The 26,575-nt window shown below is 37.0% G+C and overlaps 1 protein-coding gene across 7 annotated transcripts in view; it reads right to left on the minus strand.

Moving 5' to 3' along the window:
• The window catches only part of LAMA2 (laminin subunit alpha 2), a 374,696-nt gene that overhangs the window by 86,654 nt on the left and 261,467 nt on the right, over positions 1–26,575 (minus strand). For all 7 annotated transcript variants that reach the window (XM_069787394.1, XM_069787391.1, XM_069787388.1 and 4 more), the window contains 7 exons: positions 24,769–24,886; positions 20,230–20,364; positions 19,459–19,583; positions 15,870–15,956; positions 14,916–15,109; positions 5,871–6,013; positions 5,218–5,316 (listed from right to left, as the gene is read on the minus strand). In XM_069787394.1, the coding sequence (XP_069643495.1) occupies positions 5,218–5,316; positions 5,871–6,013; positions 14,916–15,109; positions 15,870–15,956; positions 19,459–19,583; positions 20,230–20,364; positions 24,769–24,886 (901 nt within the window). The remainder of the gene's footprint in view (positions 1–5,217; positions 5,317–5,870; positions 6,014–14,915; positions 15,110–15,869; positions 15,957–19,458; positions 19,584–20,229; positions 20,365–24,768; positions 24,887–26,575) is intronic.

Here is a 26,575-nt window from a genome sequence, read left to right on the forward strand (position 1 = left end):
GCGATATTCCTACTGGATGAATCTATGTACAAAACTTTCCTCAGGCAAAAGGCAATCAATGAATTATTGATCAGATGCATGGGAAATGACATGCTCTGTTCAAGTACACAATTAAATTTTATTACCTTTCTCTTTAAATGAAAATTGGAAGGTTTTATTTTAGGTTCTTAGAAACACTAGTTGTGTGCAACAGTACACAAAGGGAGACAGGATGAAATTATTCACTGAATTTGCTTAAAGAAACGTTGTTTGGAACCTTTTAATAGATTCTTCAGGGAATACTTTCCGTAGTTTCACAATTGTGCACTTTTCAATTGACAACGTGCAGCAGATACCATGACCTCTTTGCTTCCTCCCCAGAGGTGTTCTCAAAGAGACAGTTCATGCCAACAAGCAAGAAGAATTTTAAATCAATACATTAATTAAACCAAGAAGGAGAGAAAAAAAAAAGTTGGTTTTTTCAGCTCTAATGCTTGATGTTGTTTATTTATAACATATTGGGGTGCCCAGTAGAATTTTAGCTTTGTGTAACTAAATGATTTATAATTTTATTGAATCACAGCAGCAGTGGCAGGATGAAGACAGACATCCGCTGCAGACCTGAAAAATATGCTGAGGAAAGGAATCATCTTAAGCATTCTACTTAGCTCTCAAGGTCCCTATTTACAAAATTGACTCATTTTTATTACAAAGCAGCTGACCATTTCAAGGAACAAAGCTTGTCAAACTGTACTGTAAAGCAAAAAGCCCCCAGTTTTTTTCTTTGGGGATTGCATTCCCAAGAAATGTCTTGAAGCAGGGCATTATGATCTTTCCAGTCACTGGGGAATGGCTAGAAGATCAGTAATTCAAAATGAGCTTAGGTCTTCCATGACTTAAGCTGTTCAAACTGTTTTCTCAGTTACAACCCCCCCCCCATTTCAATAATAGTCAAAGAGAAATAGTATCACTTTAACATATTTATTTTTGCCTGATTAGCTTCTAGATGGAAGCCCTCAAGATACATCAGGACAGCTGAGCTTCTGAAATGAAATCCCTGGCATTATCATACCACTTGCAGTTTTGGTCTACTTCAGAGTAGTTACTCTGGAAGTAATTTATATGAAAATGGTTTAGGTAAATAGAATTATACAGGAAGAATTAAGAACCCATAGTGACTGGGGGGAGCTTGTTCTATTTCATCCCTGCACCAGTAGAAGAACATGGCTTTTCACATTTATACAGCTTTAATCATGCTATTGGTTACTTCCTCTAAGATTTACAAAACCCCTTTACCTGCCTGGATACAGAACTGAAATATTGTCACAGTGAGCTCTAAGAGGCAATCGGGATAGGAAAAAGGCAAAAATACAGAATGGTCTTGATGGACCACTACTCTAACCCAGCTTGGCATTTCTGAAGGCATTTCATTCTTTATGTAATTGAGAACTACCTTATTATTTATCGTCAAATCCTCTGCAATCAGCCTTTTATTCTTCAGGTTTTATTTGCTTGGAATTTTCACATTCACTTTTATTATATTCTATAATATTTCTAAGCCCTTTACTACAAATGGTGTTTTATAACTTACATATACTTTTCTTAGTTTTGATTACTTTTTCCACATTCATGTTAATTCCAATTGGACACTTTAACCTCTCAATATTTATGACTGAATGGCATGTACTACATTTTTGTCCACATTAATCTGTCATCAAACAGTTTTCATTTCCTCTTGGTGACAGTTCTCTTTAGTACTTAAATCCCATTCAGCTCCACTGAAGGCTTCCTGTATTCTGCCATAATTTGCTTTGCTGAAAAATAACCTTTTGCTTCATTATCTTGTCTAGCTTTAACTCCATAAACCAAATTAAATGGCAAACGTCCTTCATACTGTATCTACCATTCCATGGCTAATTAAATGTTTCTGTTTGTTAATAAAGTCCTACTCATTTTCTATATATTCAGTTTACTACAGTTCACCATTTCTATAAGGTCAGTCTTCAGCATCTCCTAACAGTTTAAACAGGCACAACAAACTTTCTGGGGGAGCAATCAGGGTCAGGCAGACTGGACCCAGAGCAAGCGTTTGGAATGAATCTTCAAGAATTTTCCCTACCATGGAAATCTAGTAAAGAAAGTATCTGAGACCAGTGAACCTGCTTTGGTGATGTTCACAGCTTGTACTTAGTCATGAAGGTTCCATGGAAGGCCTTGTCCCAGTCTGAAGACTATTAGCAACTCAGACTGTCAGCAAGTATTAGCAAATATACACACATTTTTGTTTTGGTTTTGTTTGTGTGTTTAGTGTGAGGTCTTCGTCAAGCCACAAGAAATTCCTCTGGATGGCATCTGGAGGGGAGCCCTACAGGAATTTCTACAGCTAGTGAGCTGCAGACCACAGAAGGAGGAGTAAATACAGACCTCACTGTTCAGATGGAAGTTCTTGGCTGTCCCTCCAAATGCTTCCAACTATTGCAAACTAGGTTGCCTCTGCTACTACTTCCAGATATTTTTGAGCTTGTGAAACTCAGTGGTATGGGAGAAACGAAAAAGTTTACAAAGTCAAAAGAAGCATTTCAATCAGAGGAGTGATTCTGATCCCTGTCTTTCTTGAAGGCTCTGAAGGTACCTAATTAGAATGGAAAAGGGGGTTTTGACTAAAAGTAGCAAACTGAAAGGAAGTGGAGAGTCTGAGGTCTGCCTTTGGTGGTAGCTGTGGGAATGTGCATGCAAGCATGTAAGAACATAATTAGTGCGAGAAAGACGTGAGGATCTTCTGTATGGCAGAGTGAATGAAGGAAAGAATATGATGGGAAAACAGAAAAAGGAGTGCTGCACTGATGTAAGAAATCACTGATAGAAAAGAGACCACAAGGAAGCAAAAACCCCAAAGGTTCTGTAGTGACTAAATACTATTGTCTTCCACATTTTATCTTAAAATGGACAGATTTTTTTTTTTTTTTTCATGGAAATAACTCCTCACCAATCCTCATCAACTTTTTTCTTCATCACTACTGGTTTCACTTTGAAAGTTTGGTGAGCCTGCAAATCAGATACGGGGAAAAACTTTGCTATCTATGGTTATACCATGCTCCAAGTGTTAGCCATTATGGGGTAATCAGCTATATCTTCATGTGGAAATGAGACTTGAACACACTACATCAGGACTCACTCTTTTTTTTGGGAGATTACTGCTATTTACAAACATCAAAAGAGAAGGGTAGGACTTGCCACCAGTTGCGAGTCCCCAAATTAAAAAAAAACAACTGCAATCCAGTTAACAACTCTCTGTAAAGATAACCGGAACACATAAGGCTACTTACTTATTGCAACAACGGAAAACTGCAGGAATGGAAGCGGTGATAATCTTGCCACCACACTGACTCCCCTAAGATCAGACCTTCAATATTTTTCCTTCCAAGACTAGTCTACAGAAGGTCAGAATTTGCAACATTATTTTAGGTCACCTCCATGGGGGATTAAAATTTATTAATTTTTTTTTTTCCCGGGGGCAGGGCAATTGGAAAAGGATACTTAGAAGAGCAACTATGCAAAGGGAAAAGAAAAATTGTCTTAGCCTAAGACTGAGAGATCTTAATATAAGAAATATAATCTGTGCTTGTAGGGCTGTCATGAGTTAAAAATCCACCTAGACTTAAAACTACCATAGTTTTTTCTGGCAGAAAGATAAAAGGATCAAACAGAAGTGAATAAACAAGCTTTTTCACACTCACAATGAGAGTATGGACAGAGAGATACCTGTGTGTTCCTGTAGGGTGGGTGTATAGACACACACATGCATACATATGCAAACACACTACAGGTGCTTTCTTGCCAACTACCCATGATTTCATAGTTTTTTTCAAAATTGAATATAATCCACACAAACAAACGAGTTTCTCTGAGAATTTTAGTTCTGTTAAGCCATGAACAATTTTAAGACAGGATGCCAAAACTGTATGGGATTTAGGTAAATTCTCTCAGGTGTATATTCATCAGTACAGTAACCCATGTCTTTCTTATTTGGCTATTTCAATGCAGGGAAGCACAACTCATGAACATGATTTTTGCTAGTCCTGCATATTAATATATTTTGGACAGCTGTATTTTTATGGTGGCTAGTCCATTTCCCTATTTTTTTCTCCACTAGGTGGCAGAATTTATATTATTTTCTTAGACATTGTCTTTTCCTGACCAAAATAAGGTCTATACTGAAATAAAATTTCCTAACTAAAAGAGTAAATAGCACGTCAATTGAAATCCAGAAGACTTTCACTACCCTCATAAATGAAATATAGGAGGCATATATTTAACTAAACTCACACACCTTGTGCATATATTTGAATTCTCCCCTTAAATATTGTCCCCATTTGAATGACTTCATTCATTGACTCTTAATGACAACTTGTTATTTGCTAAACCAGGACGTCCATTGCCTTGCTATAAAAATTCTCTGAAATAAGTGAATCAGGCTAGCTTACCATTTGCTCCACAGCTCCTCGAGAAACAAGCCAACACAAGAGATAGAAACAAGCCAACACAAGAGATAAACCAAAATGGAAAATGAAACTGCAAAACAGTAAAACTTTTTTTTTAACCACTAAGTAACTCTGAGTGAAGTCTGGCTACTTGTATTGCAACAGGCAATCTTGAAAGAGAAACAGGCTGAGAACTATCTTGAGACATTCAGGCTCAGGAGATTTGAAAGGGAATATGATGAGAAGATGTTGCTGATGCAGAAAGCAGATAACCTTACTACAGACAATACTAATGTTCAGAAGAAAAGGAAGGAAACCAGGCAGTTTGGTTTCCAAAAGCCTCAGCCAGTGAAAGAAAAACTCCAGACATGTAAGAAACTGTGTGGTAATCCAGTGGTTTTGTTGCCATTAGGTTTGTAACATAACCTGTAGCTGAAGTGATGGGAAAGCCCACAAATGCTGTATCAAGAACTCCCTTTCCTTCAGTGTCAGCTTTTCTAAATAAGTTCATTCTTGGATGCTCTGTATGAGCATTACAAAGTTTTCTTACATTATTATAAAGTTTTGCAGAAAATACATCTCAATGTATTGGCCCACAAAAAGAGGTTGTTAGAGGATGTGCTGCCATTTCAAACACTGAGACCGAGAAGTGTCTTATAATTCATCTATTCATTCATGTTTAATTCATATTCAGAAGATTTCTGTCATTATGCTGCCTTAACCGAACCCATAGACCCCAACATGATCATAGACTTACTCTTGTCAGTAGTTCATCCATTTCTGTCACCAGGGTATCCAGATTTTCTTGTGCTAGTTGAAGAAGTCTCTCTGGTGCTCGCTGAGGTGAAAGCAAATGCTGTTGGGGAAGAGACGAGGGAGAGTGAAAATCTGTATTTAATGGATCTCAGTGCTTCCAAATATTGTAGAGAAGCAGCATCAAAAATTTCCTTTTCATTACAGTATGCAACTCCCTTTTGTCATTGACTCTTGTGTCACATCTATCCAACAAATTTTTCTCAGGAATCTTGACAGCTTTACATAGTTTAGTGGAGAACCTGTAAGTATGGTAGGGAAGACACAGCATATAAAATACATAACCACTTTATGGACCACCAGCACAAACACCATTTTACTTGTATGCGACATCACTTTTTCTGTGTCTGCAGTAAAATTCCTTGCATATATGTACACAAATTACTGCTGCAAGATTTATTTATTAAAATAAGTCAAAATATTTATTAAAATAAGTCAAAAATGTAATAACTATTTATCAACCAAAGCAAGCCTGAAGTAATTAAATCTTGAATTTTTCTTCTTCCCTGAACCTACTCAAGGGTGTATGTTTGAACAGATTCAAACGCAGTTGTACTGAAGCCTTGTTATTTATGTATGTGAATACTGTGAACATACCTTTAATTCCTGTGTCATGTTCTCAAAACCATGCAACATTTTATATGGAGCAGGCAGTGGACCACTAAGGTTAACACTCAGGATCATCTGGTTTAGCTGATCCAGGTCACTGAGAAGGAGTCCTGTGCATTCATCATCACAAGCTGGGGGGAAGAACAGCAAATCTTATTTATTCCTGCTAAATATTTAGGACACATGTTTGAATTAGAAATTTTATGGCACACATACAATTCTGTGAGAGGTAACACTAATTTCAGACAATTTACCTCAAAAGCATAGTTTGAGAAAAAATGGAAACAATAACTAGAACACAGGAAAGACCTTATTGCTTAGGACTTGGTATGGGACAGTTTAATATAAAACATGAAGAGCAAAATTGGTAGGCTTACCTCGCAAAAAGAGGAAATAATTATCATTGTCCATCATGGACTAGACAATATAAAATCCTAAATTAGATGAGCAATTTGGATGAAGCTGGAGAAAAGTGGACAGGTAATTTGGAAAATCTAAGGAGCACTTCAAGAAGTATAGTATGGTTGTGGATTTGAAAGTAAGAAAAAACTAAAGAAATCTTACAATTTACATCCTTTATAGTCATATAATAGCATGGCCAAGCATGCCAAACTTGTAATGCAGAGAGTAGAAAGAGTCCAGGTAAAAATACTGATAGTTTTAAGAAATGCTTTTCCCTACCTCCTTTCACTAAGCAGCTTATAAGTTTTTCATTATGCTTCCTTTCTTTAGCATGAAAAATACTGGTGTGTACTGCATATACTGAAAGGAGTTTGCATTTCCCCACCCCTTGCTTTCTATTAATTATCACAAGAAATTCTCATAACCTTAAAGTCTTGTATCATTTATGCTGCAGACAGGAAAATTCTTCATCCTTTAAAACAGAGTTGTAGGAATGCCTTTCTGTTTCCCTGCATAAAGATGCTACCCAGAAGTGGCAAACCTAAACAACATCTCAGGAGATGGAGCAAACTCTGAAACAATGAGTTCACTGGTGATGTTAAGAGACACGGAGGGTTGTACCTAAAGTTTTACAAGCATGTAAATATTTATTTCAGCAACACCTCTAGGCAGCTCTATGGCTAATAAAGCACTAAACAACATGTATGTTTCTGTAGAAAAAGAGAAGTAATTTTCAACAGAGAATTACTTTTTTTTTTCCTGAAACCTATTCTTCATATAGATTAAACCTTTTCTGTTCTTTAAAGTTTTCACCGTTATCTAAATGTTGTTCTTATTCTGTAGGTTGGCTGTTCAATATAGCAAGGAGGTGAGTCAAATACAGAGAAAAGAAGAATAATGAATACTAGTTCAATAAACCATGAAACTCATGTGATGATTGAAAAGGAGGCAAGATAGGTGCTGGATTAGTGCAGTAAGAAGTGGGTGCAGAAAGCTAGATACTGTTATTTTAAGACTTCCTTTTGCATTTTCATTGCTTCCATTTGCAGACTTCTTCCTCCTATTTCACAGTATTCTGTTACATAAGCTGAACTGCACTGGAACTTCTCTGCACTTATTAACTGTGGACATGATACACTCTGATTTATGTTTCTACATGAAATAAAAAAGAAAAAAAAAAAAAAGGTTATTACCATCCCAGCTCTTGTCATCTGTGTGCTTGCTTTTAGAAGTCTGAGAGAATTAAGGGGAAAGCAAGTTTTACAGCCAACTGAATGCTTTATATAACAAACACCTGTTCTGTAGCTGGTCAAGAAGGTAAGTAGACATGATAATCATTTTGCAGGATGCAAGTAAGTGATCTCGGACCTGGAAAGAGTTGGGGTTTGTTGTTTGTTGTTGGGTTGGGGTTTTTTTGGTACATTATTTCACTTACAAAACAAGCTAAATCTATTCACCCTCGAAATTGTCAGAGTGGTTGGTAACAAAATGCTAAAAATTTTCTATCTGTTAAAGACAAACTCAATTCACACCAATAAGAAAAAAATGAACAGCTTATGAAGAGATGAAGTATTCTCAATGAGTAAACAATTGGTAAGTGAGCATTAACACTTCTTGCATGATAATCAGGTTGAGAAGAGGAACTACATCAAGTGAGGACTACAGTTGAGTAGATGACATAGGACTAAGCTACTCCAATATGCAGTCTGAAATGTACTGTAGCTAAGGGAAATATTTCAAGAGCATGATTATATTTTGCAAGACTAAATACTTCTGTGTCTATCTATAAAACTGTCAGCATAAATTTGTGTCTAATATTAACAAATGCAGCACTAAATTCAGATCATTACAGCAGTGCGAGCATGTAAGAGGCAAATCATGCAGTCAATATTACAATAGTCCAGCAAGCAATTAATGCAAATTATTTCATTTTCCATTTTCATAGTTTCACATGCACAGTAAGTCCTGTAAGTATTTTGACCTACCTCTTGTGAGAAGCATCTCCAAAGTACGCATGGCAAAGAATTTTTTTTTTTAATAATTGCTCAAATAATAAAAGACACTATAAGTTTATGGACATCTAACCACTTATCCCATCTTACAAAGAGAAGATAATGTACAATAAAAGAATCACATGTCTGAGCTACAATGTGTTCCTCCATTCGAGTGATTATCTAACACAGTTGTGCTTTAATACATTCATTGCTGTTAAGATTCAGAAGACTGTGTTATGACTAGGTAATCTTAGGTCTAAGGGCAACCATGCAATCTCTGACATGAGGTGGTATCCTATGATAGTTAGTAACTCTTCAGTATTAGTTTCCTGTTGCTTCACAATAAAGTGTTGAACTACTGTTAGGCTCATTAATCTGTTTGCTGTTACCCCGTTTTTCCTATTTTGGCAGTGGTCTCACACCAAATAATAAACAAGCCCTCCTCTGCCCCCCAAAACAGAACCCGAGTAGAGAGCTGAAAGCTTTAGCTTCCTTGCCATTGCTGCTGGTTTCAGGGAGTTTGCATGATCAATCTCTCTCCAAAATGTGGGAAAATTCAGATCCAGATCAGGATCTAAAGTACCGACTCAGGTTTATTTCTGAATTTTGTTATGTAGAAAGCCTCCTTTGCTGGTTCTGATACTTACCAGTACTAGTTAGGTTTATATAGTGCTTGAATTGGGTGAAAGACATTGGAGTGTGGGTCTAAACTCAACAGGAGCTCATGCATCAAAAAAAGGGAGAACAACTGATCGCTTATCATCTTTTAGGCCAAGCAGGGGTGCCCGTCCCATATGGAGCTCATGCAGACAGAGAAGCAGTTGTCCAGCACGGGGCTAAGTTTAACTCTTATGGTTGTGCCATAAGGTCTCACAACTTCTGTTCAACTCAGAACATAGCAGAAGCTAGTCCAAGGCTTCAGAGATCTGGTGTTACACACAGTATCTCTCTTGTCAGCTCACTCTGTGAAGGCTTGTGATAAGATGCTCCCAGCTCCTGCTGAATTAAGGACTGTGTAGGAGCTATGAGATGCTTCTTTTCACAGATTCTTCAAGATCTGCCTCTGACAAAGACAGCATCTCTGCTTAGTTCTGAATTTGTAAGGGCTGAGATCATGGAGCTACTCCTATTTTAGAGTGAAAATCTTGATTCTGCCAGGACCAGTGGCTAGGAGCTCTCTTCTTCTCCTGGGTGCAGAACTGAGTGACAGCTGGGAAAAATTCCCTCTCACTGCAAGCACCAGTCTGCTTAGAGTACAATATTTGCATGTCCAAGACCTGGTATTAAAAGAATCTGATTATATAATTTTCTCCCTCTACCAATATTGAATATTTAAATCCGTAAAGATGTGTTTGTTGACTGCAGCACGGCTGAAGGTCCCCCGTCCTCCCCCCAAACCAAGTTACAGAAAAATTCCTAACTATGCGATATCTGTTTGATCTCTCTATGCCATTATTACTTCCTATTTGCTGCTAATCTTGCACAGCAGAAGTACATTGACTGCTTTACATTTAGGTTTTTTGCTTGACCCCAAGGAACATTTGTGACAGGAGCATACATCCGAGGAAAGGTTTTGCAGTTTGTGTTAAAACAGAGCTCAAAATATTGAGGCCAATTTTTTTTGAAGTCCCCATTGTAGTTATGAGTGGTGCCCTGAAAGCATTCAGAAGGTGAGTTCTGACTTGCCATATGTCTAACAATAGAGCCTTGATGTTCTCACTAGGATCGTTTTTTCCCCTAAACGCTGCACAGTGGCAAGCACAGTCACTGTTCCAACAACACTGTAATCTAAGGTTCTTAATTTAACATACGCAAACTCTACAACTGAAGTGAAGTGTAATGTCACAAGGTATAACAAAAAATACACAAGAAAGTTACTAATCTAAGAAAATGCACGATTGCTACAGGCTTGATCCAACCCCCTTGTAGCTCCTTCTGTCCACTTCAGCTTCCTAAGGTCAAAGCTCTTTGGGAAGGATGAGGAGGGAGCAATACATGCTTTGGCTTGTTTATCTATTTCTGGTATGTGTGTGTAAAATATGAATCAAGCAAATACTAATTATGAGAGTCTGCCTGGGCATGCTGGGTACAGATGAACTGAGTTCATCATACAACTCAGTCATTTTCTGGATTGGAACGGTGGGGTTTAACCAAGAAAACAGAAAATATACCTATGTATCTTCAATACTGTAGTGATTATACACCAGTCAGCAATTGCCACCTGACAACTTTCAGCAGAATAAACATTGAGATATATTTATTACAGTAAAAATGAGTGATGCCTAAGGGGGCATCAAACATCTAGAGGACAATTCATTTGCAGTTACAAATAAAAATAAAAATCTGTAAGCATTAGAGAAGATTTGAGAGAACTTTTGTCATATTTGACAGTATATAGGATGTTGGCAGCATTATTAAAATTAGTTTGCAATCATCACTAGTTTTCTTATTGGCTACTGACAGTTTCAAAAGAGAAGGGAAGGTGAGCCTAAGGAGTGGATTACTTGAGACCAAAATTACAAGGAAGTCTTCATCAGCAGAGTATTACGAGTATCTGTACATGGCACTATAGATGGTCACTTTAGCTGGGGAAATAATCCAGTTATTAACCATCATCATGCAAAAAAATTTAGAATTTTTATGATATGTAGTAGACCATTCAGACTCTTGTATTACTTTTTAAAAAAAAAAATCTACTTTTTGGATACCATTTTCCATTCCCTAATGGCGTGCTAGAGAAAACAACATTGTTCTGTTCTAAGAATATAATGGGAAGTGAATTCTGTCTGTGCAATTCACTTGTAATTATCTTTCCATTGTTATTTAGCAATAAACAAATTTTTCCCCTTTGTACAGTGGCTTTTAAAAAATATATTCTCTTCCCATTCCACCTGTAGCTTTCTAAAATACAACTGTTATAACACAGCACTGAAAAGTGGCATGCACTAAGTAACTGAAAAATGACATGTTACGAAAAAACCAGTAAGAATCCGGTAAAGCAGATTTTCAGCTATATCAGAAATAGATCACTTTAATGAACATGCACGTTCCTCCATTTTTTTTCCCTGTCTTTTCACTGCAAATTTTCACTCTAAAATCTTTAGAATACTTATGATAAGGGATATGTTAAAATATAAATGTTATATTTAAACAATAATACATTATAATATTATGGCTAAAATACATCTCTAATTGGATTTAAATATGCATTATTTAGTTTTCATGTCATACCGTGTGGTGACCTTTTATAGAATTTGCCAAAAATTCATTATTTAGATGGTTATTCTTTGCTAAATATTCAAAATCAATTTTCACTTTCCTATATATTAACTATAACATACTAACATTGGACAGCTTAATCACACTATGTTTTGTATTACTTACATTTTTTCAAACAGGTCATTGTATTTGCATGTATTTTCTTTAAGCTAGACCATTTTACCACCTAACTAGGGGTTCTTCAGACTTCTGACAGGTACAATGCAACTGCAGTATTTGCAATGGAACTCTGCAAATGAGCAAATGTAGATGCATACAGCTCATTTGAAATATTGAATGCAAACAGGATTCTGTGTATGGCATTCATTTTCTGTACATTAACAGTACTTAATCACTATTATTATTATTACTATTAAGGTTTCATTACAACTGAAGCTAATCAGAAGGGAATTTACTGAGTATTTTGGAAGTGGTTGATACATGACAGTAAAAATATATTATATACATGACCAAATTCTCAGCTGCATTAAACTCACATTGGAACAGATAAATGTTCTGGGAGTAAGGATGAAAAGCTTCAGGGTTTCCCCAAAAGGTGTTTCTAATGGTTCTTTGACAGCACAATGACTATTAAAGCACATTAGCGGCTGCAGCAATGAATCCCTATCAGAAGAAAACAGCTGTACTCAGAAGCCTGTGACAGTGTTAACCACGGGCAAATTCCCACCAAGTCTATGCTTGCCACGCTCCCTTTGTCTACCACAGCCCCTCTGTCTACTACAGGCTACAAAGGTAAATGGTTTATTGATCAGGCTGGTTTTCTACCATGTTGGGATATTGCCCAGCAGTAGCAAAAGTGGGTTTGGAGTAATATGGGGGTCGAGGAACCTTTAAACAAAGGGAAGATCATATGAGAGCAAATAGTCATAAAGTGTTTACTGAAATATTTAATTGCAGTTTTTGCAATTCATTACATGGATGTTATTGATGTGGTGTCAATAGTAATGAACTAGTTCCTGCGATACCAGAGATTTAAAGTACCTCCCATCTGTGTCTATAGGTGGTTCCTATTTTTATGACTAAAGGAAAGACATCTTTTAATTTGATTCCTCACCTCTAGCAATGACATGAAATGTCCATATGCACATGCAAAGGACTTTTTATGGTGAAAACTGATTATCTAATTAAGGTAAAAATGCTGCTACAGGTAGTGTAGATACATTTCAACACTGGCACATGAATACGTTGCAGTTAAATCAGAGATTATAGTGAACCACATCCTTCAAAGGAAAAAGGTGGAAAATTTGATTTGCCTGCACACAGTTTTTCCTATTCACAGTGAGCATTTTTAACCTTATTATCCACACAATGAAAGAGTCCGATTAACAAATTGGAAAACCATTACAAATGATAACTTGCATTTAAGCTGTTTTCTACAAGGGAATTCTGCCATCCTGGATATCCAAGTATCAGTATCAGAATACTGATAAGGTAAATGACCAGTAAAAAACATACTAAGCGGTGCCTGAGATTGAAAACATTGGCTCATACTGGAAATAATGTAACAGGTATTCAGGATGTTGAAAAACTAAGTCATTTTTGTTTAGATGCCACTCTGCAAAACATGGTCCTTATTTTAAAATTTTGTAGCTGTAACACTTAGACTTAACTCATGATTACAATTCTCCTTGACTTGTAGGCCACAAAATGGGATCCAAAGCATAGTTATTTCAGCAAAGTAGCTACTTACTCTATTTGCATTCATTTTGCTGTAGTTTAAAATACAGCTTAAGATATACAATAGTTCAGAAATAAGTCCTACATTACATAACACTGCAGGACATTAGAACTTTATTTCCCTTAAGTACACTAAGCTTTTAATCAATGAACCAATGCCATATTATTAATAATACAGAAATAGAAGTATTTATGCCTATATTCCCAGTAATCTTTCTATTCATTTGCAAAGAAGCGTTGTACCTGGGAGTCAGGACTAAGGCAAAAGCAATGAACTCAACAGCGACATTTAGAAGCTTAGTTCTGCTAAGTCCTGATCATTCTCTGAGAGTTGATCACAACCATTAAGTTGAGTGAAACAATATTCTATATTGTGTAGTCCCCGACCCTAGGTGCCTAATGTCTTCCTCTTTAACCACTCAAAGAAGCCACACATTTCATTCTTAACTGATGTGATACCTTCAGCCATTTTTAGTACTTTGGTTTCTTTATTTTTCCAATTTGCTTTAAAAATGTTTGCAATTTCTTTGAGCTGTACTACATGACTTTAATATTAGAGAGCTGTATACCTCTAGGTATTGAGGTAAAGACTGCATTCTCGGGGCGGGGGGGAAGAGCCTTTTTTTTGGTATCTACTTGCCTTGATGTAACATGTCCCTCACATAGGCAAAACCCCTCCCCGAAATGAAAAAGCTCCAATTAAAGTCCTATAACAGATAAAAATCATGTAAAATATTAAAACAAGTTCATTGTGCCTTGCCAATATATTCAAAGATGCACAGATTAAGAAATATTTTATACGTGGACTTACTGCATCCCTACCTGTATTCTACTTTGAAATGAACAATGATGGCCTCAAGTGGAAAAAAAACCAACAAAACAGATCACAATAAAATCAGTTCCTACTCAGCTGGGGGAGATGGAGGAGAGGAAAATGCCTTATTTCAGTCAGGATTGACTACGTGTTCTAGAAAGGTTTTGCTACCTGAATTTTTTTGATAAGACGCAAGCATACTATATCACGGGAAATAAGATTGTGGGCTCAAAACAAACACTATCCAATTTCATGGAAAAAAATTCCAAACAATAATAAAAGACAAGACACTTGGTACATATGAAAACTGAAGGAAGGGCAAAGATACCAGTACTGTAAAATGTAACTTAGTGGTTTAGGCTATTAGTTTTCTATTTTAAACAAAGGAAGTTCTTTGTTCCTGGATATATTGTACTGTCATTCCTTATGACTTTTAAATTCCAATGGGTGGTTGTTGAACCAACATGACCAAGCAAACCTTGGTAAAAACTTTCTGTGTGACTCACGGCATAAAGCATTGCAATTGCTGGTTAAACATTTAGGACAACACTAAAAAATTCACTAGGAGCAAATATTGTCACAACAGCAGTGACAACCTTTAGCAAAACTACAGACCTCAAAAACCCACAAAAAGAAATCCTTCAAAGCTTTGTTGTCAGTTTTCAGTGAGCACATTGAAAAGTATTGCGAGTTTTCCTAACATGTCAAGGCTTGAGAAAAAAATGGACCAGAATGCCAAAGTAGGAAGAAACCTGGCAACCATTTTCAAAGAAACCCACACAACTGACTGATGCACAAGCAGGGTTGAATTTCTGAAATATGAGAAACACAATCAAAAATTCTCCAAAATTACATTAGTATACGTACAAATGCATTTCATGCCATCACGCGCATGCCGATGTTCACAGCCAACACACTTCCACCCTGTGAATCCAGGCTTGCAAGTGCACTGTCCAGTGACAGGGTCACAGGGGACAGGCAGGGAACCGTATCGATCACACTCACATTCCTGGCAGGAGCCTCCTGGAGTTTGTGGGTTTCCCGTGTAGCCAGAAGAACACCTACGCATTGCAAATACAAAACCAGGTTTGGCTGAGATACATAGTGTACTACAATGAATACTTGGCAAGATTGTAAATAATACTTCTATGCTTCTATAACAGTACTTCTATAACAGTAAATACTTTATAACAGTATTCAGTTAAACTACCAAAAAAGTTTCTACTTTAGCAATGTTTGGTCTATAGACCTTTTTTTCCCCATCAGCCACTTGTGTTTTGTGCTAGAAGTGAAATCTCATAGTAGACACTTGCTAATTTTGATCGTCTTAATCCCACAGCGCTCCTATGGATGGGACAACAGCTGCTGTTTAGGTTATTAATTTGCAATTTGGTCATTAATATGTTTTATCTAAGTGTCTTTCTCAGTCAGTGCCCATGAGGACACAATAGTCACTAGAACAAAGCATATGAGTGGCATCAAGGCACACTCTAAGCATGGTATCTAATTTTAGATAAATTTTGTATTTTTCAGTTTAACTTCTGAGGCCCAGGGGAAAAAACCCCACACAAATCAGAAAGTTAAGACTAGGACAATATCTGTGATATAAATAACACTGATTACCAATTTACAGTGGGTGTACATAAAAATTGCCTATTGTGGCTGAATTTTAACAATATATAAAGAGGAAATAACTTATCCAAAGGCACGTATTTAAACATTAGTACATCTATGTTTATAGTATCGAAGGACATTGCTCTCCTTTATGTCTTGCCTGCCTTTCATTGTCCCTCTTTCTTCTTCTTCTTCCATTCATCTTACCTTTCACAGTACTGGCCTTCATATCCAGGCGGGCATGCAGTACACCGGTAATCACTAGGTCCTTCCACAACACAAGAAGGGCTAAAACTAAAACAAAAGCAAATAAAAAACTTTTCCACTCTGTTGCATCATTTCACTCTAGTCAGCTGTGCAGAAGGGCCCATGGTAAGCTCCACTTTTAATGTAAATGGCAGCATTTTCTTATCTGTTTATAAACACCTGTGGGAGATCCCTCCTTCCTATTAAGAATTTTGTGAATGCCTTGCTGTGATACTGGCGCAATTCAGAGAAATGCTGGAAGGGCACAATCAACAAGGGTTGTATCAGAGGGGATGGAGTCTACAAATGGTCCTGCTGTAGGTTTGTGTGATTGAATGGTGCTGTCAACTCATAGAGGTCAAGGAAAGGAAGTAATGGGAAAGATGTGAAACAAAAGATTAAGAAACTGAGCTAACAAACATCCAGCCTTTCCAGTCTGATTTAATTTTAGTTTGAATAAAAGGAGATAAGCTGGAAAGAGTTTACACAAAGGTAAGACATAAAGAGGGAGAAAGGTACCAAAGTCATAGCCATGTGGAATCTTCCAAAAAGGCAGCGTCAGATGACCTTCTCAAGGATGTACTGAGGAGAAAAGACTGGCTTACAGAGGGAAAAACCCTAAAAGCTACCTCCTTCATCATCAGGGAGGGGTCATATTTCAATCATAGGAGATACTAGATTATTTTTACTAAGCCATGACATAGATGAATAACTAGTGACTGTAGTGTGTACCTACGGGAACTGTGCAAAGTAGCATGTTGCTGGAATATTAGCGCAGTAAGTGCCTGCACAGACAGTTAAAACAAACAAAAAGGGTAGGTAGGGGAAAAGAAACACAGGTAAATATTAAAATGGTGCAATACCGTAAAAATTTCTCAGCTCTTTGTGGAAGAAGAGCCAGAAAAGCACAGAGGTGGCTAGCAGTGAGCCTAGAGCTCCTTCTTGGTACAGTACAGTCAGCATCCTACTCTAATTTGCTTATAATGCATTAAATCTATAGTGCTTGAATGAGTATATAAAATCACACCTTTGCAAAAAAATTTAAAGAAATTGATCTATTACTCACAAACTCATTATCCAATACATTTTCAACTCTATAAAAATAGATCCACACCCCTAGGAAAAACTCATTCTCTCTGTTCTTTTTTTTTTTTCAGCTCATCATGTTCAAAGCTGACTGCTGATTGTACAGGAGTATAAAACCAGTATTTAAAACCTTAGTGGAGTTTTGTAAAATTTCATAAATAAAAATAATTACACTATACTTATTCACAAATACCACATTAGCCATGACACAATAAGGTAATGAGATAGCTCATTAGCTATCTGCATGTCATGCAGATTATGATTACCATACAATAGCTGCAGGTAGTTAGATTTTTTTCTTTAATAGTATCTTGAAGAGCTTTCACTGAGCTGTACAACACACACAAATCCAAGGCGTGATACCTCATTTTCCATCTAATTCTGTAGTTTATGGAATGGATGTATCCCACCTAGGCCTATACATCTAAAAGTTAGGCATGTAGTCAACTGTTCAGGCATCCTCTATCAGCAGTGGAAAATGGACATGCACAGACAGGTGTATACACACATTTGAAGCATCTCCTCCCCCATGCTCTCTCCAGCGGTGGTTTCCTTCAGTTTTAACATGGTTGAGATGTATAGTTGTCTGTCCCTGAATTTACTATACAGCTACCAAAATTGTTGATGGCTACAGCTAACAGAAGTAGAAATCCTGTCCATGACACCTAGAAACATCTAAGTAAAGCTCTATAAAACCCAAGCAGTTCTGTTTCTGGATGTGCTCAGATCCGACTCCTCTCTTGACAGCACTAAGAAATTGAATGACTATCTCATGATTAATTGTATTTACTAATTTCAGACTAGGTGTTATTCACTTATCTCCTATGAAGGTTTTTGAAAAACAAAAAGCCTCATGATCACTTTTATGTGAGCATCACACAAAAGGCCCTTACAACATCCACAGCCATGCAGGCTGTGTGGCTGCATGAGCTATGGGCACTTTGCTTACTCTCACTTCCTCAGGCAGCTCAGTAATCTGAGCAAGCACCCAGGACAGTCATACTACCTGGAGTCCACACATTTCTCAACTGTACAGCGCTTCAGCAACACCTACTTCCTGTGCTTTAGGTTTGCTTTTAGACAAGATACTCAAGTGATTTCTGGAGCACAGTGTGGAGAATATGTCTAAATTCTTGTAGCAGGGCGCCATAACCACCCAGGTGAAGACTCCTGCTCATTTTCTCATCTGACACCTGTATTTCTGCGCAACCAAAGGTTTTTAAGCCCCAGAAAAAAATAAATAGGATTGAATGATATTTTTCAGTACTTCCTACTTCCAGTTAGTAACGAAGTTTTTTCCAGTGTATTTGCTGATGTGCAAAACTGAGAAGCTTGGTTGATCTTGTTCTTTGCAACGTGAATGTCCTTTCTTGATACGTAGGTAGAACACATAATCAAGTCATTACAGAAAACATTAATGAAAAAGGGTACAACTCAGAAAAACTCGCAGTTAAGACCACATTATAACTTTCTGAGATAAAGGGTATTTCTTTAAGCCCCTTCTGTAATTGTTCTGGTTATCCTCAGTTTGGTATTTATGAGGTTTGGATGTCTTCTTAAAAACACTTGCTGTGGATGAAAGACCATGATGTGTTTAGCTCCTGATGTTTGAGAGATGTGTTTAGCTACTGATGTTTGAGAAAGGGATGCCTTCCTTCAAAATAAACCTCAGACCACCCAAAAATGATAAAATGAAGAAGAAAGAAGAAAAAAAATCCCAAACCTCTGAGATATACTGGCTGGAATACTCACTAAAACGTCCTAAAGGTCAGACAAAGCACAGAAAAATGGTTTTAAAGAACACTTCCCATCTTTCAAGAGAACAATCATGAAACACAAACCTTTTCAGAGCAGTACTATGGTATGATGACAAATATCATTAAGAGCTTCTCAGCAAAACAACAAACAAATCTCAAGTGCTAAAGTATCATCTGTTGGGAACACATGCAGAGACATCGTGGCAAGGCTCATTAGCATAAAGCAACCAATAAAATATATGCTGCAATAACTATATTGCTTTTAAATTATTGTCTTTCACAAATTGCCTAAAACTCATGTAACATTAAATAAGGAATCAATAAATTCCACAGTGGAGCAAGAAAGGCACTGTAACACATTTATACCAACATAATATACGAGCATAAGACTTTTTACAGCTCCCTTATGGCTATATTGTACTTGAGTTCTGCTCTAGCTTCATTTGTGAGAATACCTTTATAACACACATTCATTACCTGTTGAGTATTGCATTTTCTAGCACTTATTAATTTATTCATCACAAATTAGCAAGGGAGCAATTTCTGACTTTTAAAGGAAGATCAATTAGCAAAAGCAGATAGGAAACTTTTTAGTATGGCTTCATGATGCAGTTCTCCTGTAGCCATCTGAAAAAGGACACAACGAACCCAAGACAAAGTTTTGCTTGCTGGAAAGGTAATTCTGCATCAAGAATTTGCTTACTTACTTGTTACTGGAAATGGATAGGGGACAAGCACAAGGCTGACAGTCACCCGGAGAGCCTTGGACAACACCATAAAATCCCAGCGCACATCTCTCACAGTGGTGACCGGCAGTATTGTGCTGACAATTCTGCAGAGGAAGGAGACAGAATGAAAGCTGTATTTGATAATTTCGAGAAAGCAGACAATATTTTGTTCCCAGCCTCAGGGATTCAAACTTATTTCAATTCATAATTTCTCTCTCCCTGATATGATTCACAGTGGGACTGCTTGCTTTAAGCATCTATCAAATGCCTGCTGAGTTATATATGGGTTTACAAAGAGAAAGAACAGAGGCCTGTAGCTAGACAGATGTATCCTATGGAATTTCTTATCCCATTCATCCTTCCTTCCCTCTTTTGTTCCAGCTGTTGAAGCAGGAGAAATAATCAATTAAAATTCAATCTTACTGTATGAGGTCACCTGTAAGAGCAGTGTTGTGTTTCTTGCACAACACAGGGTACATTGCCTCTTTAGTTTGCAGGTATCTAGTTTTTCTTTTTACACAAATAGTAATTCAGAGGAAAAAAACACTGCATAATCTAAACTCTAGAAAATCAGAATGGAAAACTTTAAAGGTAGATGGTTTGCTTTTATGACCCCCTTGAACTTTGACACTTAAGCTATTTAAGCAAAACTGGATTAAAATATTGTCCTCTATTTTTTATACATCAGTTACACAACTTACGAATTTTACATTAAGATTAACCTAGTGCATAGGTTCAGAAATGTAATACCTGACAAATTGATGTTTCAGAGTCACACATAGTACTGTGTCCATGACACTGACATACAACACAGGCACCTAAGGACTGAGCAGGTGTCCTTCCCGCAGGTGGAGATGGAAGCCTATAAAATCCCGGAGAGCATGACTGCAATAAAAAAGATGCAGAAGAAAACAGATCATTACAGAGTGGACTGGGTACAGGGAGCATTGCAAGCTCATCTTTCCAATCATCAGTTTTTACAAGTTGTGAAAAGAACCTGACAGGCTTCCAGCTGTGTTACAAACAATATAGAGTACTTTACAGATAACAAGAGCCAGCCCTAATTGGAAACTGCTGAAAAATCCCTGGAGCACTCCACTGGCACCAGGCTTTTCATATTACAGCTTGAGAGACCTTTCATTCAGATGCAGAACACCTCACTGTTCTCACTGTGCATCAAGCATCATTCCTTTCATTTCTTAAGAATAAGGTTTGTTTTTGAAATAAATTTTTTGCATGGACTGTGGAGAGCAAGCACGATGATTCTGTTTCCTTCGCCCTTGGTGAGTTTTTCAGGTTTGACAAGCTAATATCTGCCTACACACTGTCTAATGGATAACAAGCAAAAGCCAAATGATAATAGTCAAGAAAATGGCTGCATGGCTGCATTATTTATAGCTATATAATTTAAAGACCACAGAAGTACAGAATTCAGAATATTAAAGGTTTTCCATGTCTTCAGACTATCAGCCCTGAATGAAGTTTATCTATCACTAAGTCTCCTCTACCCCATCTGGGCAGTAAAATTCTGAGAGCAGCAACCCAAAAATTACTAGCAAAGCTGAAACATGCAAAATCAAGCACTTGATCTTTATTTAAGGCTTATTATACAAATCTATTAAAGTGTCTCCATAGCTCCCAGAAAGCACACAGCTATGGCAGCATAAAAATACAGAGGACCATTTTGGTAGTTCAGACCATAAGAGGTACATGCATACAGAGGAGTCACTTGTCCCACATATAAATCCCACCACCTAGTGGTGCTAGGAGCCTATGAAAGCTCTCTGATGAGGTCATTTCCTACTGTTGACCACAATTTCTGCTTTTTTTGGAAAGAAGGGGAATAGTACACTTTCCACACAGTAATAAAATGGATGCAAAATAAAACAAAAGAGAATCTGGAGTAAGTAACTTTTCATGATCAAAAGCAGGATTCTTCAGTCAAGCACTAGCTGACTGACATGCTACATTCTATTCATATGACACCACTCTGACAGTTTTATAATCACTGCCAAAACCTCCAGGAGTCTAAGTTATGGAAAAAGCATAAACACAATTATTTTCTTTAGAATCACAAAGAAAGTAATCTAACTCACTTCTGCTTTTCCCCTTTTATTTTGACTTAGACTACATTAAGTTCCCTGAAGCATAGAAACAGTCTATCTGCTTTTTCATGGTTTGTGAAGAATTCCAATTTAGATAAATAATCTCAAATGAAAGTAATTTTGTTTCTTACTACAATTTCCTAATTTTCTCCTCCCTCTCCATCCCCACAAGAGTCCTTGTCCAAATATGGTACAAAGCACAGCTTTACAAGTTCTGAGTGACTTTAGGATCAGAGTATAAATACATGGTACATCCTCATCTCTGTTTTTTCTGATATGCTACTGACACCCTTCTCATCTATTTCGATCTAAGCATTTCTGAGATGAAACAGGACACAGACAAAAGATGAAGCAGACTACATTTTTCATTACTAGTTTGGAAGTTTTTCAAAAGTAACCATTAGGGAAACTCTTACCACTGCTTTTTCAGCCTGCTACTGGATTTAAAATAAATAAATAAATAAATAAGTAAATGTCACTTCTAGTAAAAACTGCTGTGCACATAGTCCTCACAATGCAATTACAACATAAATCATGAAATAGCTATATATACCCTGTTAGCATTTGCTTAAAAAATGCCTGGGTATCAGATGCTTTTTTCTCCTGCTAAAACTAAATAAACCTTCACAGAACACACCATAACCTTCACTGAGCACACTAAAAATAAACTAAGTTATGAGCATGTGAAGATCGCACAATTAAGCGCGAAGTATGAAGGTTGCAACTGAGACATTTATTCCAGCCCCTGGTGGGTGTGAATTAAAATAAAGTTCTAATTACATTATCATATATTTTCCTTTGAAAATGCAATTTGTTACAGTAATTTAAAAAAATAATCTCTACTTCTGAGCAAATGCTGGAGCCTGTTAATTTCTCATATGTGTATTTACACACATTCGGGTGTATGCTCTTACCAAAACAGTGTGCAAAGAAAATTACTTCATTCACTTCCTTGCACACATTTCCTACAAACTCACTGTTCCTGTTGCCTCATTTGCTGCGTACACAATCCTGTATAACATCTGAAGGGAGCAGAGTTCTTGCAGATAACAAGGAATCTTTCCCTTCATTTACTTACTCCAAATTTTCTCCCACTGCTAGCTTGGGGGAACCCTTTACAAGATTCCACTTTTAGTCAGGATGTCTGAGGGATTTGCAGAATACTCGCAGTGCTGTTCCCTGCTACCTCCACCTAGCAATTGCAATAAAGGCATTTGGAATTGCCAGTGCTGCTTAAAAATGAAAACATGGTGTTTTGCACATAGAAAGACTGCCAGTCTCACCATCAAGAGCACAGACAGTCAAAAATATTAACTTCTATACGGCAGTTAATGTATTACGTCTTCTCTGGCATCTATCATAAGATCCATTTTACAAAAGCACACAAGTCAGCTGGTTCTCTGTAAAACTTGGTACTTTCGAAATATGCAATCTTCAGCATGAAAACAATTACATAAGTAATATACTGCATGTATAAGGAGCACCAAGCTCACTTAGTTGACCAGTGACTAGTTTTCTCCCAGTTTCTCCCAGTGTTCAATGAGTTAGAAATTTACGAGACTTCAATGGTTCAGGACAAAAGTTTCCATTAGTATCAGATCTATTTTGTTTTATTTTAAGACACAGTGATTCAACTGCTTCTAAGAATAAAGTAAAATATGCTATTTGGACCACATTCCAGAATTTCTGCTCCTCTTTACAAGCAGCTCCATCGCTTATATAAGGGGTACTGAAATTTGATAGGAGGCAAGCTTTTGTGTATGGACTGAGCAAGATCTTCTTATGTGAGTCCTACACCAGCAGTGGAAGAATAATTGTGGGAGAGTAAAATGGAAGGATATCTGCCAGAACTCAGTGGCCCTTTTCAATGTATATTCATAGGTCCACTTAGCCAATTGGATAAATTATAAGCATTCAGAAAACTGACTGAATATGCACAGTAGACATTTCCTCAAGCTTTGAAAACATCTTCCACAAAGCTTCTTTCATGAAGCACAGACATGCTACAGAATGGTTCTCATCTACATTTTTAATGCATTTGCAGTGCTATTTTGGGCAGTCAAGCATGTAAAATGAAAGCAAAACAGACAACTTTCATCCTATTAGTGTTTGTCCACAAAGGCATGCTACCGGAAGACTTTCAAGAGGAAAGAGCAATGTGAGGAATCTACAGGTTCTCAACTACGAGCTGCCTTTTTGACCAACTGTTCAGAATGCACTATTTCAAGTATTGCTTTTGCAATGACTTCTCTTCTTAAATTTTGTTGTTGAGTTATTCATTATAATACAAACATCTAAGAAATCAAAATTGAAATGTTGTTTAGCTTTTTTTCAAAACAAAATATTTCAATCAATCATACAGCTTTATATGGGAATTTAAATGTCAAACAAGGCAAACTAAAAAATATGGAAAGCCTTTACAGAACAGAATTTTAACATTCTCCATGGCTCTGTTTAGAGTGCTTGGTGCTACAATTTTAATAACGTTCTTTTAACTTCTTTTGTTTTGAATTTGGTTTTATACTTTATTTGGTGGATTTCAAACTGACAGATATTTAACTTTTCAGGAATAAGTAGTATGTAACCTTTAATTATTCATTATTACAAATGTTAATTTGTAGTTTACTTACAACTATCAATAATTCATAGAATCAATTGTTTGTTTGGTTTTTTTTAATTTGGCACAGAGGTTTCCTGTGTTTTTCTCCCCAGATTCTGTGAATTGTCATCATGATTAAATGATGCCTATAGTTCAGCCTTTTGGAAGATATATCGTAACTGTATTGTGTATTATGACTTCACCATAACATAGCACAATCTGTTGTAATTACAAACTGTAATACTATTACAATAGTATTATACCCTTATCTGTCCAAAAAGGCTTGATCAGTCAGCATCAGTCGCACAATTCAGCCTCAGAGATGCTGACCCAGTGAAGCTCACTTTCCTGTATTCTAAGTATTTGAGTCATCACCATGGTTTCAGTGGCATATTTGCCTAAAGCAAAAAAAAAGTGCTTAAAATTCCTGTGAGAGAGATAGCTGAACAAGAAAGAATATAAGTAATTAAAGGTGAGTTGTTGCTAGTGAAATGAATTCACACTCTAATTACTTATCACACCTTACTAATGAATGGATCGAAGAAGGTATAAAGACTTTTACTGGAAGTCAGGTTAGTACTGTACCTCACAAGACAAACCAGAATAACCCAACGGGCAGTCACACTTCTCAATCAAGTAAGCCCGAGGAGTCATCCCAGACACAGGGCCACCTTCAGCAACTTCCATTGAGATCTCAGAAATCCTGAAAAAAAGGAGCAAACATATCTAATGAGATTAGTCAAGCACTAACTCAAACCCAGTTAGTTCATAGTCTAGCTGGCATGGGAGAAAATGGTCTTATTTGGCTGTTTGTAGGGTTCTTGATCTACAGGAGGCAAACAGCACTATTTTTGCCTGTCCTAAGGAAATAACAAAGCTACAACGACCTCCAGTCTCATTTTCCATTTCTAGGCAATAGTATAACTTTTCTCTCCTGCTTGATTCTATCTCTTCTTTAATCTCTTTTCAGCCAAACTATTAACAAAAGCTCATAGCTGATTCTTCATTTGGAGGGACTCATTAAGAAAATGAAGTCACATGCTAAATGCAGTTGCAGTTCATGATTCTCAGAGGTAAGGCAATAAAACTGTTCACTAAATGAGTTTTTAATGAGGCAACTATTTAAAAAACTAAAATAAAATCTATCCTCAGCAACTAAAGCAACGTAACAAGCTCTAGAGCAGACTCCAAAGACATTGGACATTTGCCTTTTTAGCAGGAATTTTAAGATCTGTAGCCAGATACCTTTTTTTTTTCCTTAGGACCATTTAGACACATAAACAGTTTAAAGCAAACAAGAAATCCTACTACAGAAGAATCTGCTAGTATCAAAAAGCAATATGCTTTATGGTAGAGCTTCTGACATTTTAACTTTCCAAACATTCGTTTGATTGCATTAATAATAATAACCTTGCCTCCCAACCACTCCCTGGCTTTCCAACATGCATGCTGACCTGCCAAGTAGGGTTGAGTACATCATGGACAGCAAACATAATATCTAATGACGTACGCTTAATCCTAATGTACCGCAATGCTGTTCTTTTAGCTTACTTCTTCATTTTGGGGGTTTGTTAGTTTATTTAAATGAATGCTATGATCTGGAACCCCTTACTGTCTCTGAGAAACAAAAAAGGGTAGAAGAGTGTAAATTTTAAAGCTTCAAATACAATGCCAACCTAAGAGAAAATGTCAAAGAACGTGTGAGTAACTAGCTGAATAAATGTTGATAATGCTGCTAGAGTCTATTCATTAAGTGTCTGTGCATAGGCCTAATGCAGAGGAGCTCACGGAACTGCTCATCTCCTCATGCTCATAGTCCATTCCTCTGTTCCCAAACCTTGATTACTGAGCAACGCTCCTCTTCTGCACATTGGCTTACAGGCACCAATGTCAGGATGACTGTAGGAAAAGCAAACGCCTACTGCTGAATTAGATGAGAGTTTTGTGATTGAGTTTAGGTGATCAGACCCATACCTCTTGATATCTTGTGTCAATGCAAAATCCCCAAATCATCTAATATCCTAAACCCTGTGCTCTCTTCTTACTACCTGAAGAAACGGGTTCAGTGGAGCAGGGAAACTGAACAAAAAAACTCAAAGCAAATAAAGCCAGGTCAAAACAGAAGACTGAAAATAAAGAGGGCAAAACTATTCAGATCTTGTATGTCAATGTAAGCTTGCGTTGCAATGTCTGTACATTTAATGGAAAAACAAGATGAAATCTGCCTCCCCATCACCTTCAAGGCTAAGGCAACAGTCTGTGTGCTGCAAAAAAACTATTTACTGTCAGAAAGCTGTATTTACATAATAATAAACTCTGGGACCACAAAGCTACCTGTTGTTTGTGTGAAAATGTTACTTAAGGAAGGTCAGGCTTGGTTGATTCTTGGAAC

The sequence above is a fragment of the Haliaeetus albicilla genome, chromosome 7 (genome assembly GCF_947461875.1).
Source record: "Haliaeetus albicilla chromosome 7, bHalAlb1.1, whole genome shotgun sequence".
NCBI lineage: Eukaryota > Metazoa > Chordata > Aves > Accipitriformes > Accipitridae > Haliaeetus > Haliaeetus albicilla.